The sequence below is a fragment of the Mesoplodon mirus genome (genome assembly GCF_964341445.2).
Source record: "Mesoplodon mirus genome assembly, chromosome: 6".
NCBI lineage: Eukaryota > Metazoa > Chordata > Mammalia > Artiodactyla > Ziphiidae > Mesoplodon > Mesoplodon mirus.
In genome coordinates, this window is record NC_138982.1 from 552,924 (window position 1) to 569,607 (window position 16,684).

The 16,684-nt window shown below is 50.8% G+C and overlaps 1 protein-coding gene across 1 annotated transcript in view; it reads left to right on the forward strand.

Moving 5' to 3' along the window:
- Positions 1 to 1,053: 1,053 nt before the first annotated feature.
- BFSP2 (beaded filament structural protein 2) overlaps positions 1,054 to 16,684 on the forward strand; it is a gene marked incomplete at both ends in the record, with an annotated part of 69,015 nt that continues 53,384 nt past the window's right edge. Inside the window, one exon of the mRNA XM_082625391.1 lies at positions 1,054 to 1,542. Within this exon, the coding sequence (XP_082481517.1) occupies positions 1,054 to 1,542 (489 nt within the window). The remainder of the gene's footprint in view (positions 1,543 to 16,684) is intronic.

Sequence of the window (16,684 nt, forward strand, 5' to 3'; positions counted from 1 at the left end):
ATACTTCATTTCTCTAGGGTTAAACTTAAATGCAGTGGATTTTAGGTCCATTTTGTTATCCTGGGGGCTGCAAGGTCCTTTCTGGATACTGAGGGCATGAGTTAAAGTCTAGAGGGTGTCATCCAATCCTAACTTGGAACAGCCTTAAAGATCTTACCAGAAAACCTCTTGTTTTTATTTACTAGTTTTCTGGCAGTTGGGGAAACAGAGGTGTGGGGAACATCTGGAGCATAATAGGTGGCTGACGTGTGTGGGACCTGAATTTGCCCACGGTCCCTTGTCTAGTGTATGAGAGAGTTAAGAGCCCAGGCCAGTGCATGGAAAATAAGGTCCAGAGAGGTGAAGCAGTGTGGCCAAGGTCAAGCAGCTGATGAACACAGTGCGGGAGGGTGGGGGCGGGGAGGGGGGCAGGAAGGTGCCAGGGAGGGACCTGAAGCCGCTGCCGGGACTGAGGGAGGAGGCGTGAAGGAAGCAACAGGCTTACTTTGTTTCTCTGGAGTCCCTGGGGCTGCCTCCCACCAAGGCTGGTTCACAGCCATTTCCAGGCACACCTCCACAGTCACACATGCAACACAAGTAAGGCTGGAGAGCCCTGACATCAGCCCTGGAACACCTGGAGTCAGTCCTGGCTCAGCCACTCGCTGCACTTGTGATCTAAGGTCTCTGAGCCTCAGTTTACTCATCTGTGAAGTGGGGCTGCTGGGTGCCTGCCTTGCCCTCTCAGGTAGTGAAATACACAAGCCCAGATGAGCCACCTTCACAGCCTGCACTGATCCAGCCTCCCCACTACCCGCAGAAAAATCTAGGAGGTCATGTGCACAGCCTGCACATGACCCTGCGGAGAACGCCTGAGGGCCTCTCTGCACACAGCCCTTGGGGGGGCCATTTCCCTTTCAGCTTGGTGAATGGTGGAAACTCATGGAAAACAGCAGACACAGCAGCCCTGGCACAGGGAAGCTGCCAGAGAGGCCAAGTCACGGGGACGCTGGGGCTGGAAACCAAAAGCCACCGGGCTCTGCAAACCCACTAGGCACAGCAGAGGCAGAAGGGGTGATGAGCACAAGGCGGGTGGTGGTGGACGCGCCCGCGGGGGCCAGCTCCAGCATGCCGCTCCAGAGGCACAAGGCATCCTTCCGGGGAGCCCAGTCATCGTCTTCCCTGGATAGCCTCCCAGCCTCCAGGACTATTGCCGTGGGTGGTCTTGCCCGCACACCCAGGGTCTATGTAGGCATGACACCCAGTGGGTGCACAGGTGGCCTGGGTGCCCGCGTGACCCGCCGGGCCCTGGGCATCAGCAGCGTCTTCCTGCAGGGCCTGCGGAGCTCAGGCCTGGCCACGGCACCCACTCCAGGCCTGGAGAGGGACCTCAGTGCCGTCGAGGACCTGGGGGGTTGCCTGGTGGAATACATGGCCAAGGTGCACGCCCTTGAGAAAGTCAGCCAGGAGCTGGAGGCACAGCTGCGGATGCACCTGGACAGCAAGACCACGCGCTCAGAGAGCTGCAGTGCCCTCCGGGCCTCATGGACCAGCAGCTGCCAGCAGGTGAGTGCCTGGGAGAGGATGCCGACAGCTGCCTGCTGCACCTCTGGAGGGTCATTATCAGACAGCAAGGGTGCCGAGGCAGGGGGCAGGGATGTGAGCGGTCTGAGGCCAGAGAGACTGACCCTAACCCCTTACGCTTCCGTGCTAAAACCGTGAAGGACAATAACAACAGTAATAATAATAATAATAACAGTAACAGGGCCCACCATTTACTGAGGTGCGCTCGGGGCCGCGCCCACGCCAGGCCCTGTGCAGGCACTATCTCCTCTGGGGCTCAAAGCAATGCTGGAAAAACTGAGGCGCAAAGAAGTTATGTGCCCAAAATCACACAGCCCGTCGGGAGATGGAGCTGAGATTTGAACCTGAATTTTTCCAGGTCCAAAGCTTGCATTTGTACCATCAGCCTGGGCTGACTCTGTAACCTTTGTGTTAAGAACGGGTTTTTACAGCCATCATCAAATGGAATACCACTGAATGGATGTGGCATTAAAAACAATAGCTAAATGGAGGTGTGTTCCTGTATCCATTTATACAGGGCTGTCCTGTAGAAATCTGAGCCATGCAGGTAATTGACAAGTTTACCACCCACAGTAATAAAAGTAAAAAAAAAACAGGTGAGGTTAATATTAGTATATCTTATTTAACTCAATATGTTTTAAATGTTATTTCAACATGTAATCAATATAAAAAGTATTAATGAGATCATGTACATTCAACGAGAGCTTCTGCAATGATGGAAATGTCCTGTATCCTCACTGTCTAGTCTGGTAGCCACCAGCCACCTCTGGCTATTGAGCACTTGACCTGTGGCTAATGAGACTGAGGAGTTAACATTTTTCTTTCATTTTCATTCATTTAAATTTAAATAGCCACATGTGGCCAGTGGCTACCTTATTGGCCAGGTCAGGACACAGAGGTTTCCTCTCTGTCCCTTTCTTGGTCAGGACCTGCTCTCCAGAGTGCCAAGCTCATCCGTCACGTCTGCCTGCAGCCTGTGGTTCTGACGCTGGGGCCGCAGCCAGCTTTGCACAGCTCACCTATCTCTTTGTGGGTGGCTGGCTTCTCTCCTCCCCCACTCCCACAAATGCTGGCCTTGGCATCCCTCTGAGCTAAATCAGCCTCTAGCCCAGCCAGGAACTGCCAGCTCAGACCCTTCGCACCCTGGGGCACCCAGCACGCAGCCCACGGGGGGAGCTCACGGACCTTCACTCGTGTGTGGCCGGGTGATGCTGGGCAGACACACTCAGGGGCTCCCCATTTGCCCCTCCTGCCTCCCACTTCACCCCAGGATGCTTCTCCCCCACCACCAGCTGGTGCCTAGCTGACAGCACAGTACGCATGACACCCAACACTGTCCTCTCGGCTTTTCCCCAGAGCTGCTGTTCTGCTGGCATCCACCTATGCTGTGAGGAGAACCATCTTAGAGCAGTCCGGGGCCTTAAAGCTGGCAAATCTCAGACAGCCATTCCTCCAGGGTTCTCTCCAACAGTGCTGATTCCAAATATTTGTGTCCTGTAAACCACCAGAACGCCCTTATTCCAATATTTCAGCATTTGCCAGACAATTTCTTGCACTCAGATGCCACACGGACTTTTCACGAGAGGTCAGGCATCCCAATTTGTAGGTCAAAAAGTATGACCACAAAACCTAGTCCATACTCAAGAGAGACTGACTTGGTCTGGCTCTAGAGGTTTGGGCAACTTTTACCCAACTTCTTTGAGCCTCAGTTTCCTTATCTGTAAAATGGGTATAATAACGCTGTGGGTATTCCAGCAAGTCCGTAGATAAATAAGTTGCATAGGTCCTGCCTGCAGGTAGGCTACAGACCAGAGAAGTGCACAGTGAGAGCAGTACAGGCACAGTGCTGTGGGCTGGATGCCAAGACAGTCAGCCCCCGAATGGGGGTCATTTTCCTTTCAAGTGACTCTAAGTGAGATTCTAAGTATGAATACAGAGTTCTCTTTTTCCTCTTTTATAAAACATGGACTTGAAGATACAGTTAGAACAACCTATAAAGTGGAGTCATTTCTGTATCACACAGCCCAGTCCTCCAGCCATGTTTAGCTCTGTTCCATCAAAGAGAACAAAAGAAAATTCTACATATCTGAGATAGACACATGATTTTTTTTCTGTTGCTGTTGCAAAACTGACCCACATTCGGCTCTAAGACGGCTTTGCCGATACCCGCTCTCCACCCCGTTATCTCCACCCCGTCACCAGGAGGCTCACCTGGACATGTGCCATTTGACTGCATTCTGTCCCGGCCGAAAACCCTCTGGGCTCCTCCTCACCCACAGGACACAATCCACGACCCTGGGCTCAGTCCACAAGGCCCTTCCGAAGCCACCTCCATCCTAGCCACACCTCCCACCTGGGAGGCCGTGAACACACCACATGCCCTCGGCCTGGCTACTCCTCTGAGCTGCTTTCCTGCTCCTTCTGCGATCGCTTGACAGCCTGCACATACATCCACTGCGGCAGTTACCAGGTTGTCCTGTGTCATCTGCAAGTCTAGACCCTCACAGTCCAGGATCACTTAGGCAAGTGGAAGGGGCACAAGCTGGGGGTCAGGGGAACCTGCATTTGACTGTTGACTCTGCTTCGTACTAGCTGGGTGGCTTTGCATCAGTTACTTACTTCTCTGAACTTGTTTCCTCATTTGCAGTTTGGGGATCACTTTATCTACTACACAGGGCTGTTGGGGGTTGACTGAGTGTAACGTGTTTAGTAAAATCAGTGACTAACAGCGTAGAAAGGAAGTTTCACTGCTGGCACCGCAGATACCTAGAGCCTTGTACACGATCGATGCTCAGAGATGAGCGGGACGTCCCTCAAATCCTGGTTCTGCCACTCACGTGGACCACCCACTCATGCGCTCCATGTCTCCCTTTCCCCGTCTTTGAAATGGACGAACACCTCACCAGTAGGATGGGCCACTATGAGCATGAAATGAAATAAGATGTGGAAAGGGGCTGTGCACGTGCAGCGTGGCATCCTCAGTCAGAGCACTTGCCCCCGGGGGCTGGGCCTCTGGCCAAGGGCTTGCTTTTGGAGCCATGGCTCCCTTCAGGGCCTTAGCAGGAGTCCTTCCACCCCCACCAACAGTGTCCTCTCGTCACCCTGGGGAGACAGCTCCCTCCTAAGCCCTCTCTGTCCCCAAGCGGTAGGCCCAACTGCTGGGCACTGAGAAACAACACCCTTCCCCCTGGGCGGCAGGCCTCACTGCCTCCCTGGGTGCTGGTCAAGGAGCCCTAGACGCCCCCCACCAGCCAGTCCCCTCAGAGCTCAGGAAGGACCCGACACCCCCCCCCACCAGGCCGTCTCCCCGTTCCCGGCCTAGAGCTCAGCCCCCCGCACCTCCACAGTTCAGTTACTTCAGGAAGCGGCGCCTTCTCCTCACGGAGTCTCAGGGGCAGCCACACGTGCTGGGGGTTGCTGGGATCCAGAAGCCGAAAACTCTTGTTCCTCTGCCCTCGCTTGGACTTCTTGGCCTGGAGCTTCCTGCCCATCTTCCCAAACACCTGCCCCCACATTCCTTACCCTTCACAACGCTCCCTTACCCTCGCCCCTTGGAAGCCCATTTTCCTCCATCTGCCACCACCTCCCCGCCCTTGTGCACCCAGCAGACCTCCTCACCCTTCAAGTCCAGTTCAATGGCACCTCCCCTGTGAAGCCCTCCCTGATCTTCTTTGACTCCTCAGGACCAGCACTGTGCTTGAGGCTTGGGATCAAGCTCTCCGTTACTGAGCCCTGAAGGGGCTGAATGGTGGTTGGGCACGTAGAGAGACATGTCACCTCCTCCTTAGCCTGGGCCCCTAACAGAATCCAACAGGGACCTCTGTGGCCCAAGAGCAGGTTGGGCTGGAAGTGCATTTCAGCGGCACATTCTCAGACCAGGCTGCAGGAGCCACGGGGACGTTCAGAACAAGTGACCAGCATGATTTCCTTTTATGTCCAACATTTCTGTAGCTGTTTGTGAAAAGAGAACAAAAGGTTGGATGGGGACAGGGCAGGATTAACTGAGAACTCCCAGAGCCTTTCTGGGAAAGGGTCTCTCCCATAGCCTCTCCCACCCCCACCAAGAGCTTTCACTCACCAACCATGAGGAGACAAAGGCACATATTCAGGAAAACAAAGAAGGGGTTGAGAGGGGGAAAGAGATTGTTGCCACTGTGGGAAAAGCCACAGCATGGAAAGCAGCCCAGAACGGGGTCTCTAGCAGGGGTTCACACCATAGCAGGGTCGGGAAAGCAGCCTGAGGAAAGTGTCTCCATCCTCTTTCACTGTATACGTTTGTGAGCCTTGGAAGAACCAGGGTCAGAGTCAGGGCCAGCTTCACGGGTATTGGCCGAGTACAGCCCTATGGAACCTGAGCTCTGAAGGCCCCCAAAGTTGGGTTTTAAGACTCAGTAGCCACCATCTTGAAACTCTCACTAGCTGTATCTTTGAATCTGTATTTTGTAAGTGAAGTCTAAGGGCACGATGAAGCGTGGGTCAGGAACTTGGAGCCTTGGCTCAAACGGAGTCCCTGTCTCCCGGGGACAGCCAGGTCCCATGACCCCTGGAGACCCGAGGCCTCTCCTGAGCCCCCCTCCTTGCCCCACCCCCAGCAGAGGCCTGGTCACAGGGGCAGGGAGGGGCAGGGTGGCATGTTGGGTTCAGTACTCTTGGGGGTCTCCTGTCCCCCATGGCTTAGGGTGGCCAGTATATAGGAAAGGGAGATGCCTGGCTGGACTTCCCCATCCCTGGCCAGGGCCTGGCACCTCAGTCCAGTGGCTGGCAGGAAGGGTAATCCCCCAGTAGTGGGCCACAATGTGCCCCAAGTCATGAGGCCCAGCCCCCTGGGTGCCTGTGAGGGTCGCAGCTGCCCCTTGACCATCCCTGTGCTCAAGGGATTGCAAGATTAAACAGCAAACATGACCATGATAGGTCAAGAGAAAAACCAGGAAGAAAGGAAAATCTTAGTACTTTTAAAGGCCCCCTTTCTCCTGCTTTTTGAACACGGAGCTCTATATTTTCATTTTGTACTGGGACCCACAAATTATGGAGCCAGTCCTAGTTAGAGTTAAATGTATATGAAGTTCCTTTTCAAGTCCAAATCTCTCTCTGTGTGACTCAGCTGTGTTAGAAACTCTCAGCTATTGATACTTCTGCTAAGCAGTAAAAACAGATGGAAGAATTCCCAGGTGGTGGCCACAGAGGCCAAGGCGGACCCGGGCACCAGCCCACTGCTCGGGCAAAAGGTGGCCCTTTCCGTCTCTGGCTTTGCTGAGTGCTCTGACTTTCCTTGCCAAGTGAATAATACTGATAATAAGCTCTGGCAGCAACATCAGGCCCTTTCATCCTCTAACAGGCCAAACACAAGGTTGGAATTAGCAGCCTCCCTTCCTCGGAGCTGCGGATAAAAGGAGAGTGGCGACAGAGGAGGTGCAGCCGCACAGTCTCAAAGCACAGGGAGCGGGCGGAGGCCAGGTCCATGGAGCTGCTGCCTGGGGAAGAAAGGGGAACGTGGCGGCTTAAATCTCCACCGAATTTAGGGGTCTCCATGGGAGAAACCAGTGGCTTACACCTCCAACAGCAAAGGCTGTCAGCTGGAGTACAGGAGAAATCAAAATTATTGAAAGGCAAGAGGATTCGAATTTTAAATATGCCTGATCTGAATATTTTCCCTGCTCTCACAGTCCCTCTTTCTGTCCCTTGCAGAGAAAGGGAGCCCATACTCTGGGGGTCTACCTATTTGGGGAAATAGCTGGAAGCTTAGGCAATCTAGGTCTGGGCCAGGTTTCTCTCCCCACAGCACTTGTGGTCCTAGCAGGTTTTTAAATAAAAGATACGAGAAGAATCCTCCCCACTGAATAAAAAGAAAGGCAACAGGGTCCTTGTTGTGATTCACAGCCTGGTGTCCCTGAAAGGGGGGAGGAGAAAGAACTGAGCAGTTTTAGAGCCAGCAAAAGCTTGAATGCATTTACCCAAGACAAACCACGCAGTCTACTGCTCAAGAAATACAATTTCTTTAGTGAGAGGAGGCCAGTAAGATAGTTACTCTGTTAGCTGGTCTATAAGGGACACTGACGTATCGTTAGAAATGTAACCATACAGAGAAAAATATATTGAGAATTCCTCTGAGGGAGAGGGCTGCGTAAGACTGAAAAAAAATCCTCGGACGGAGCAGGGGAGGGGAAGGAGGCTTGAGGCTCTTGACTGAGTAATACAGGTGGTCAGTAAACTGCGTTCTAAGAAGGGTGGTTTCCTGGGGGCTCTTGTTTTGCTGCATAGAGTGTCTGGGAGGGAGCAGAATTGCTAAAGAATTTAGGGGAGAGACTGAGTCCTGTTACTCGGGGCCTCTGTGCCCTTCCCATACGCCGAGCTCAGCCACTCTTAAATCTCTTAAGATCTGTTAACATATGAGGTCCGTGCTGAGGAAGGGGTCAGAGCAGTCTAGACAACTGAAAAGAGAGGCTGTGCTGCGAAGACTGGGGATGATGAAACCAGAGAGCCCTGAGGTCAAACCCGGGCCCCACATGACCTCGAGGCAAGTTCTTCCTTGATCTCTCTGCATCTTGATACCTCATCTGGATAATGAGGATGTTTGGAGACTTTCTTGAATGATAAATTGTCTCTGAGAAGAAAACACTAGTGCCCTTCCTGCAGAAATTAAAAAGAAAGGGATGTGTACTATCTCTACTACTATGTGACATTGGTCAGACGTAGTAGTCAATGCAATCAGAGAAGAGAAAGTGATCGGGAAGCACCAAGAACTGGAACAAAAAAGGGAAAATGCTGGTCTTGCTGGAGAGTCCAAAGGTTCCATGTGACAATTTTACAACAAACAATAACATGATTTTAGTAAAGTAGCAGGTTATAAAAAGAAATAAAGATCAATGCCCCTCATATCTATAAACAACAAAAAAAGATATAACAGAAGAGAAAATCTCATCTATGATAGCAAAAAATAAAATGAAATACCTTTAAATAAACTTAACACGACATGTCCGGGACTCCCCTGGTGGTCCAGTGGTAAAAACTCCGCCTTCCAATGCAGGGGACGTGGGTTCGATCCCTGGTCGGGGAACTAAGATCCCACATGCCGCAGGGCAACTAAGCCCGTGCTCCACAACTACTGAGCTCGCATGCCTCAACTGAAGGGCCCGCATGCCGCAACTACAGAACCCACGCACCCTGGACCCCTTGCACAACAACTAGAGAGAGAAAACCCACACGCAGCAACTAGAGAAAAGCCCACACGCTACAACTAGAGAGAAGTCTGCATGCCACAACGAGGAGCCCACGCCACAGCTGAGACCCAATGCAGCCAAAAAACAAAAGAAGAAAATAAATGGGACTTCCCTGGTGGGGCAGTGGTCAAGAATCTGCCTGCCAATGCAGGGGACACGGGTTCGAGCCCTGGTCTGGGAAGATCCCACATGCCATGGAGCAACTAAGCCCATGCGCCACAACCACTGAGCCTGCGTGCCACAACTACTGAAGCCCATGTGCCTACAGCCCGTGCTCTGCAACAAGAGAAGTCACCTCAATGAGAAGCCCACGCACCACAACAAAGAGTAACCCCCGCTCACTGCAACTAGAGAAAGCCCTCGCCCAGCAACGAAGACCCAATGCAGCCAAATAAATAAATAAATTCTTTAAAAAAGAAAAGAAATGAATAAAATGAATAAATATTGTTTAAAATGTCCAAAATCTATATGAGACTACAATAAAACCCTCCTGAAGATACAAATGGAAAGAAACACCATGTGCTCAAATATAAAGACTCCATAGTATAAAGATGTCAGTTCTCTGTATTAATTTGTAAACTTAATGCAATCCTAATTTTTAAAATACCACAGTTGTTTTTTCTTAGCAGTAGATGGGCTTATCATAAACTTCATTTGTAAGAACAAAAAGGCAAGAAGAGCTAAGAAGAAAAACTAAAAAAAGAAGAGCAAGGGGAAGGGAAAGCGCTCCCAGGTAATAAAACATACTAGAAAGTCTCGATCATTAAAGCATTAAAGGACACGAGGGATAGGAAGGCCAACGGAACTTAAAACAAAATTTAAAAGTAGGACCCACTGTATATGGAAATTTAGTATTGATAAAGGCAGCATCTGAAACCAATGGAGGACTTTTCAGCAAGTGGTATTCAGGAAACTGGATAGTCATAAGGAAAATAATAAAATAGGATCCATCCCTCACTGTACTCTAGGATCAATTCTAAATGCACCCTAGATTTAAATGTAAAAGAGGAAGCCGTGGGGCTTCTCTGGTGGTGCAGTGATTAAGAATCTGCCTGCCAATGCAGGGGACACGGTCCGAGCCCTGGTCCAGGAAGATCCCACGTGCCATGGAGCAACTAAGCCCATGCGCCACAACTACTGAAGCCCGCATGCCTAGAGCCCGTGCTCTGCAGCAACAGAAGCCACCGCAGTGAGAAGACTGCGCCGCAATGAAGAGCAGCCCCCGCTTGCCGCAGCTAGAGAAAGTCCGCGCGCAGCAGCGAAGAACCAGTGCAGCCAAAAATAAATAAATTTAAAAAAAGAAAAGAAAAAGAGGAAGCCATACAAAGCTAAATTCCTTTATAACTTGGCTGTGGGAACATTTGTTCTTGATACAATTCAAAATCTAAAAGCAATTTATTGATTTTTTAAAATATTGGTAAATTTGATTACCAAAAATTTTTTAAATTTTACATTGCCATATAACACCATAAGCAAAACTGAAAGATAAATGGCAAACTAAAAAAGAAGTATTTGCAACTTAGAATATAAAGTGTTAATATCCCTATTCTATAAACAGCATTTAAAATTTGAGGTTTAAAAAAAAAGCCAGCAACACTCTTATTTTTAAATAAGCTAGAGATATAAAGAGACATTTGAAATAAAAATTAAATGAAAATGGTTCTTAACCATACAAAAGTTTGCTCAACTTCACTCATGATAGAGAAATACAAAAATAAAACAAAACAAAACCTACCTGAGATACAATTTTCACCTATCAGATTGGCAAAACTCCACAAATATGTCAATCTGTTTTGTTGGTGAAGCTCCAGGGAAGTCCATACAGTACTGATGGGGATAAAAAACGTTGCAACCACTCGTAGAGAAGAAGTCGGCAATTTCTAGACAAATTTATATGCATTTATGTATATTGAATTTGATCCAGCAATCCCACTTCTAAGAATCTCTCCCAATGACACATTGGCAAAAACGTGAACAAGAAGTATGCATAAGACCATTTATTTCAATCCTACGAATAATGGCAAAAGACAGGAAACAGCCCAAATACCTATCAATAGGGGACTAGTTGAATAAGCAATGATAAATCCACAAAAGGTATGAGGAATAGCTCTGTAACTATTATGGAATGATCACTTCCAGGGTATACTGTTGAGTTATCTTCATAATTTAGCAATACTGTACTGAAATATCTGAAGAAGAAATAATACGATATCTAGGATTTGTTTAAAATAATCTGGGGTGGGAAGGAAATGTGAGGGGATATTGGTGAAAATAGGCCATGCATTTATAATCATTGAAGCTGGTGATGGTTATACGGGGGTCCATTATACCGTTCTTTCTTTTTATATATGTTTGAAATTTTCATAATAAAAATGAAGATAGAATGTCTACCTCCTAGAATTGGTCCATAGGTATTAAATGAAATAATGTATGTAAATTGCTGGGTGTGTAAGCAATACCCAGTTAAAGTTTGTGGAATTGAATAAACAAGAAGTTAGAGACATTGAGCGGGTAGTAACATAAACAACTGTGTTTATATACATGAATTCATGAGAGGTTCAAACCACAGACACTGCAGGAGTTTAGAGAATGAGTGGGGTACTAACCAGCCCTCAGAGGTGCCCCAGGAAATGGAGATGAAATGTGAGACCCAAAGAACCTGCCAGAAGCTCGGCATGGACCAAGTTGGGAGTCAGGACCAGGCATGACCGTCTGCAGGGCAATCTGCATGTGGGGTTGACTCCCCAGCTGTCAAAGGGAAAGTCTGCACTGGACACTTGGTTAAAATCAGCAAGACAGGTTTTATTCAGAGCACAGCAGTAGGGAGAGAGACTTCAGAATAGGACTGAGAACACTGAAGGAGGTTGAGGCAGGGTGGTCTAGGTAATCCGGCCACCCGTGCTTGCTACCTGGCGCTTATCCAGAGGAGAAACACGCCTCTCATATCTTTATGACACGAACAAACGGGAGGAAGTGCCCCCCCAAGGTTAGCACCATACCCTCCTACAGGAACCCAGATGTTTGCATTTCACAGGTCCTGGAGGAAACATTCTGGGTTGTTGGAGATTCATATCTCGAAGGAGTAGAGAAAGCAGTTACAGTTCCAAGTTTCCTAAAGTAATCGTCTAAGAAGAGGGAGGTCAGGAGCCTCTTGTCAGGTTTTGGCTGGAACAGTAAATTCTTTGGCAGTGTAAGCTTTCTCAGGCAGGCATTTCAAGAGGGCTGGGGTCATCCTAGGGACGTGGCCTGGAGCAAATGGAAGCCATGCTAGCGTCTGGCCAGGTCTCCTAGTGGAGGGAGGGGGTGGCTGGAGGGTGTGTGCAGTTTTCAGGTCTCACCTCCAAGCGCCAAGCTCTCCCGGTCTGTGCCCCACCTCCCTCAGCTCTCTATTCCAGGAGTGATACACCGCAGCGCACAAAAGGCAGCCCACAGGGGCTGGGCAGGGAGTGCTGAATACAGAACCAGGCAGGTTCAAGGTTTCCAACCGGAACCCTGAAGAGAAATGCTGGAAACAGGCCGAATGCTCCATAGGCTAAGTAATGCAGCAGAATCCTCTGCAGTTGTAAGAAAGAAACAAGGAAGCTCGCTTGGTACTGATGGGTAGCTAGCACCAATCTACATTTTTTTGAATGAAAAGGCAGACTGCAAAACCTGTCTGTGCTATGCCACTGTTTGTTTAATAAAAAAAGGGAGGGAGGGAGGGAAGGAGGGAGGGAGGTGGGAGGACACAGCCTCTCTGGAGCACACACAAAGTGGTGGCAACGGATGCTTCTAGCGTGGGGCTGGGGGACTGGACACAGAGGCAGAAGCAGGCTTCCTTGGGACTCCTGCACTGTTACAATGTTTTATCTTAAAAGAAAATGAAGTTATAAGTAAAACTCCTGCCAGTGACTTGTCACTGAGGGCCAGGGAGGGGAGGGGGTATTCCAGCCAGGTCCAGGGCTGCTGAAGTCCCCACAGCCTCACAGAAGCACCAAACCAGGTGGGAGGAGGAAGTCTTCTCCACAGCCGCCTCTCAAGACAAAACCCCTACACAGTTCAAGAGCCGTGTACAAGAGCAACAGGAAAGACCTCCTCCTGGCCTGTACTCTCCAGAAGAACCAAGTTAAAACTTAACCCAGGCGAGTGCCGAGGACACACGTGGTGCCTCTGTGCGGGGAGTTATTGAAAGAATGGCTGAACCCAGCAGAATGTAATCCGGGGGCCCCGGCGTTGCCCCAGAGGGTTTATGCTGATCCATTGAAGTTGAGGACTCAGTTTAGGAAAATAAAACCTAGTTTATTGTTGTCTGGCTGGGGAAAAGCACATAAAGATTCATTTATCTGGCTGTAAACGAGCTGGTAGAGCTGAGTGTCACAAATGCATTATTCAGGAGAAATGAGAAGTTATTTCAGCCACTATCGGTAAGTAATGAAAAGCAGTGTGCAGGGAGTGGAAAACTCCATCACAAAACCGACCTGCTGTCGGAGAACTGGTCATTTTTATTTATTTATTTCAGGGACCGGTGAATAACCATCTAAATAAGTCTTAGGGGAAACAAAACGCTACAGCCTGGAGAGAGAAATGAAGTTAGAAAGGCCCCCTCTCAGCAGACTCTGGGCAAAGTTACACTGGAGGCTAAGAACCCTCACCCTCCACTCCCGCCCACCGACCCCCCACCCCCATCCCAGAGCGCCCGAGGCCCCGCCCTCACTCGCCCTCCCTGGCTGCCCAGAGCACAAGGCCTCACCACCAGCCTTTAATTGTGTCAACCCTTCATCCTCTCCCACCCCTCCCGGTAAGGGCCTGATCTCGGGTGGCCTCGGCCTGCAGTGGCTTGAAACAGGATTTCTGTTCCCAGACAGAGATTTGAAGTCAGGCCCCGGCAGTGAGAGCGCTGAATCCCAGACACTAGACCACCAGGGAGAGTGGCCAGTGACAAGGCCCTGGCCCGTCAGCCTTGTAGAAATGAATTTGCATCAAGAGACGGAAAGTAGTGAAACAAGTAATGTGTTTATCAGGAGTAAAAAGAGTACGTGTGAATACACTCACATGGACGGGCTCAGAGGGAGAGTCGTGCCCTCGTGGTAGTTTGAATCACTTTTTTGTTTGTTTTTTTTTTGCGGTACGCGGGCCTCTCGCTGTTGTGGCCTCTCCCCTTGCGGAGCACAGGCTCCGGACGCGCAGGCTCAGCGGCCATGGCTCACGGGCCCAGCCGCTCAGCGGCATGTGGGATCCTCCCGGACCGAGGCACGAACCCGTGTCCCCTGCATCGGCAGGCGGACTCTCAACCACTGCGCCACCAGGGAAGCCCTTGAATCACTTGTACGGGGCATTTCTTCCGGGTTTCCTCTGGCCAATCATCTTGCTTTGCCTGGCTCTGAGTCCGTATCCAGTATATCTGGTGTAACTCAGCGTCCTCCCCTGTGTGCGTGCGCATCTCTTAGCCAAGGTGGATTCTAGTGAAGAGGCCTATGGGTAGGTTGACATCACCTACTACAGGATGATGCCCCCTCCCCTTTTGGTCCCTGAGGAGCCTTTCTGCGCATGCGTAGTCAGGAAGTTCTCCTTGACCTCAGAATGAGGGACACGTGGCCTCTTTGTCTCTTATCTGGGCAGGGCTCAGCTCCTCTTCCCTCCTGCTATTGTCTTCATCGTGGAGTGTCTGTCCACAGGGGACCAACTCCAGCGGCTCAGCCTGCGGCCCATCCATCTCCTGCCTCAGGCCCGCTGCTCCAGCCTGCTCCCAGCCACTCTGAGGAGGAAGTTTATCTGATAAATGAATTGACTGTTACTTGGGGAGGGATGTGTCTCTTAACTTAGTAGCACTGGTTCATGTACAGAATGAAGGTGGAAACAGCTTTTGGCCCATTGGTGGCTGTGAGGTATGAATGAGACAAGGGAGTAAAGTTCCTGGCCCTGGCCCCCAGGAGCACTGCCTGCAGAGCGAATTGCTCCTGGTGGGATTTCAGTGCCCACAGGTGCCTGGGAGGGAGCCAGGAGGCCCCCAGCACACCCAGGGCTAGCCAGGCCAGTCACTCACTGTGGAGGGCAAACCCCCAATTCCCGGGGGCTCTACCCAGGTCCCAGCCACCCTCTGGAGCAGGCACAGGTGCCCTTGGGGCTCTACATGGTTCCCTCCAGTGTCTCCTAGCAGAATCCTGCTCTCTGATAAGACCCATGGAGGTGAGCTGTGCACACTGTCACTCTGAGCCGCTGGCCTCCGGTAGGACCCTCATTTCTGCGTGACACCTGCAAGTATTAACAGGAACTTTTACTCACTGTCTCAATGGATTCTCTCAACAATGTCTGTGTCACCCAGGAAGATGGGGGAATGCCCACTGCATCAGTCTGTGAGGCCCACCTAACAAAGTAACACAGACTGGGTGATACCACAGGGCTTAAACTACAGAAACTTATTTTCTCACAGTCCTGGAGGCTGGAAGTCTGAGACCAAGGTGTCTGCAGGATTGTTCCCTCTGAGGCTTCACTCCTTGCCTTATAGGTGGCCATCTTCTTCCTGTGTCTTCTTGTGGTCTTTCCTCTACACCCGTGTCCAAATTTGCTTGTCTTATAAAGACACCAGTCACATCAGACTACGGTGACCTCATTTTAACTTAGCTCTTTAAAGGCCCTCTCCCCAAATGCAGTCACATTCTGCATGGTACTAGGGGTTAGGACTTCAACATGTTGATTGGGATGGGGGACACAATGCAGGCCACAACACCCATTTTATAGACAAAGAAACTGAGGCCCACAGAGATTAAGTTCCTCATTGAGTTAGTGTCCCAGCCAGGACTAACTCAGTATGTTGTCTGTCCCCCAAAACTTATGAAAAGCCTCCTGTTAAACTCATTTGAAAGACCCCAGACCCTAAAGGGTAAACGGGCCAGGGATGGCTTGAGTGCCCACTGCTTGAGAAGATAGAGCCGTGGTCAGCCAGGACCGTTCTCTGAGAGGAGTTTAAACTCTGGGATGAGCCTCCTTTTTCTCCATTTCTCTGCCTCTTTCAATTTGGGAGAAACTGCCAGAAACAGTGATTGATCCTTACCCAAACTCACTCTAACTGGAACTAACCGCTTTAGCGGGGGTGCGTGAGGCTGGGCGCCTTCCAGCTGTCACACGGCTCGGTACTCGCACTTGAAAGTTTAATGGCTTGGCTGTCAGGAATGGTGCAGCCCCCTAGGGATTTCTATTTTCCTTTTTCAGTGATTTTTAACTCTCAGAAAAATGTGCTGAGCAGTCGGCCCTGGAGGCGGAACCTCTCTGAGCAGAGCTGAGGAACTCCCCGTGGTGCAGCTCCGCATGGGCAGTGGGCGCCTGCGGGGGGTGGTAGGAGTGCCCCTGGGAAAACGCGCACCTACACCACGGGCTCCCACAGACCGCTGGGCTGGGGCCCCGGTCCCCTGCAGGGGTGATCGCCTCCCACCACACCTAGGTCCACGAGCCCCTTGGAGAGCTGAGGGGTCTTCCTGGGAGGTGAGAGGCCACACCCAGTGCGAGGCCCCCAGTGCTGACCCCCAAGGGCCTGGATCTGGGAGTGAGGCAGGCACCTGTTACAGCCACGCAGGCCACCAAGAGCACACGGCTAGGGGGACAAAGTCAGGTTTGTCACTTGCTGCAGCAGGAGAGAAACTCTGGGGGAACCTGGGACATCTCAGGAAGAGGGATTGGAAGGGGCTTGTTGTGAGGTTTGGGCCTGTACTGGGCGATCTGGGGGAAGTGAAGAGTAAGGACTTGCTCTACATTGGATGCTGTCAGGAACCGGGGGCCCTTGGACGAGTGGGTAGCTTACAGTTTATAGCCAGTGGACAGGAGTGAAGCAGGCCTAGAGCCGTCAGGGGTAAACAGCAGTCCCTCACGGAGCTGGCTGCAAGGCGCGTGTTGAGTCTGTGTGGCTGCAGAGCGGCCTTGCCTCTCCGTTCAGA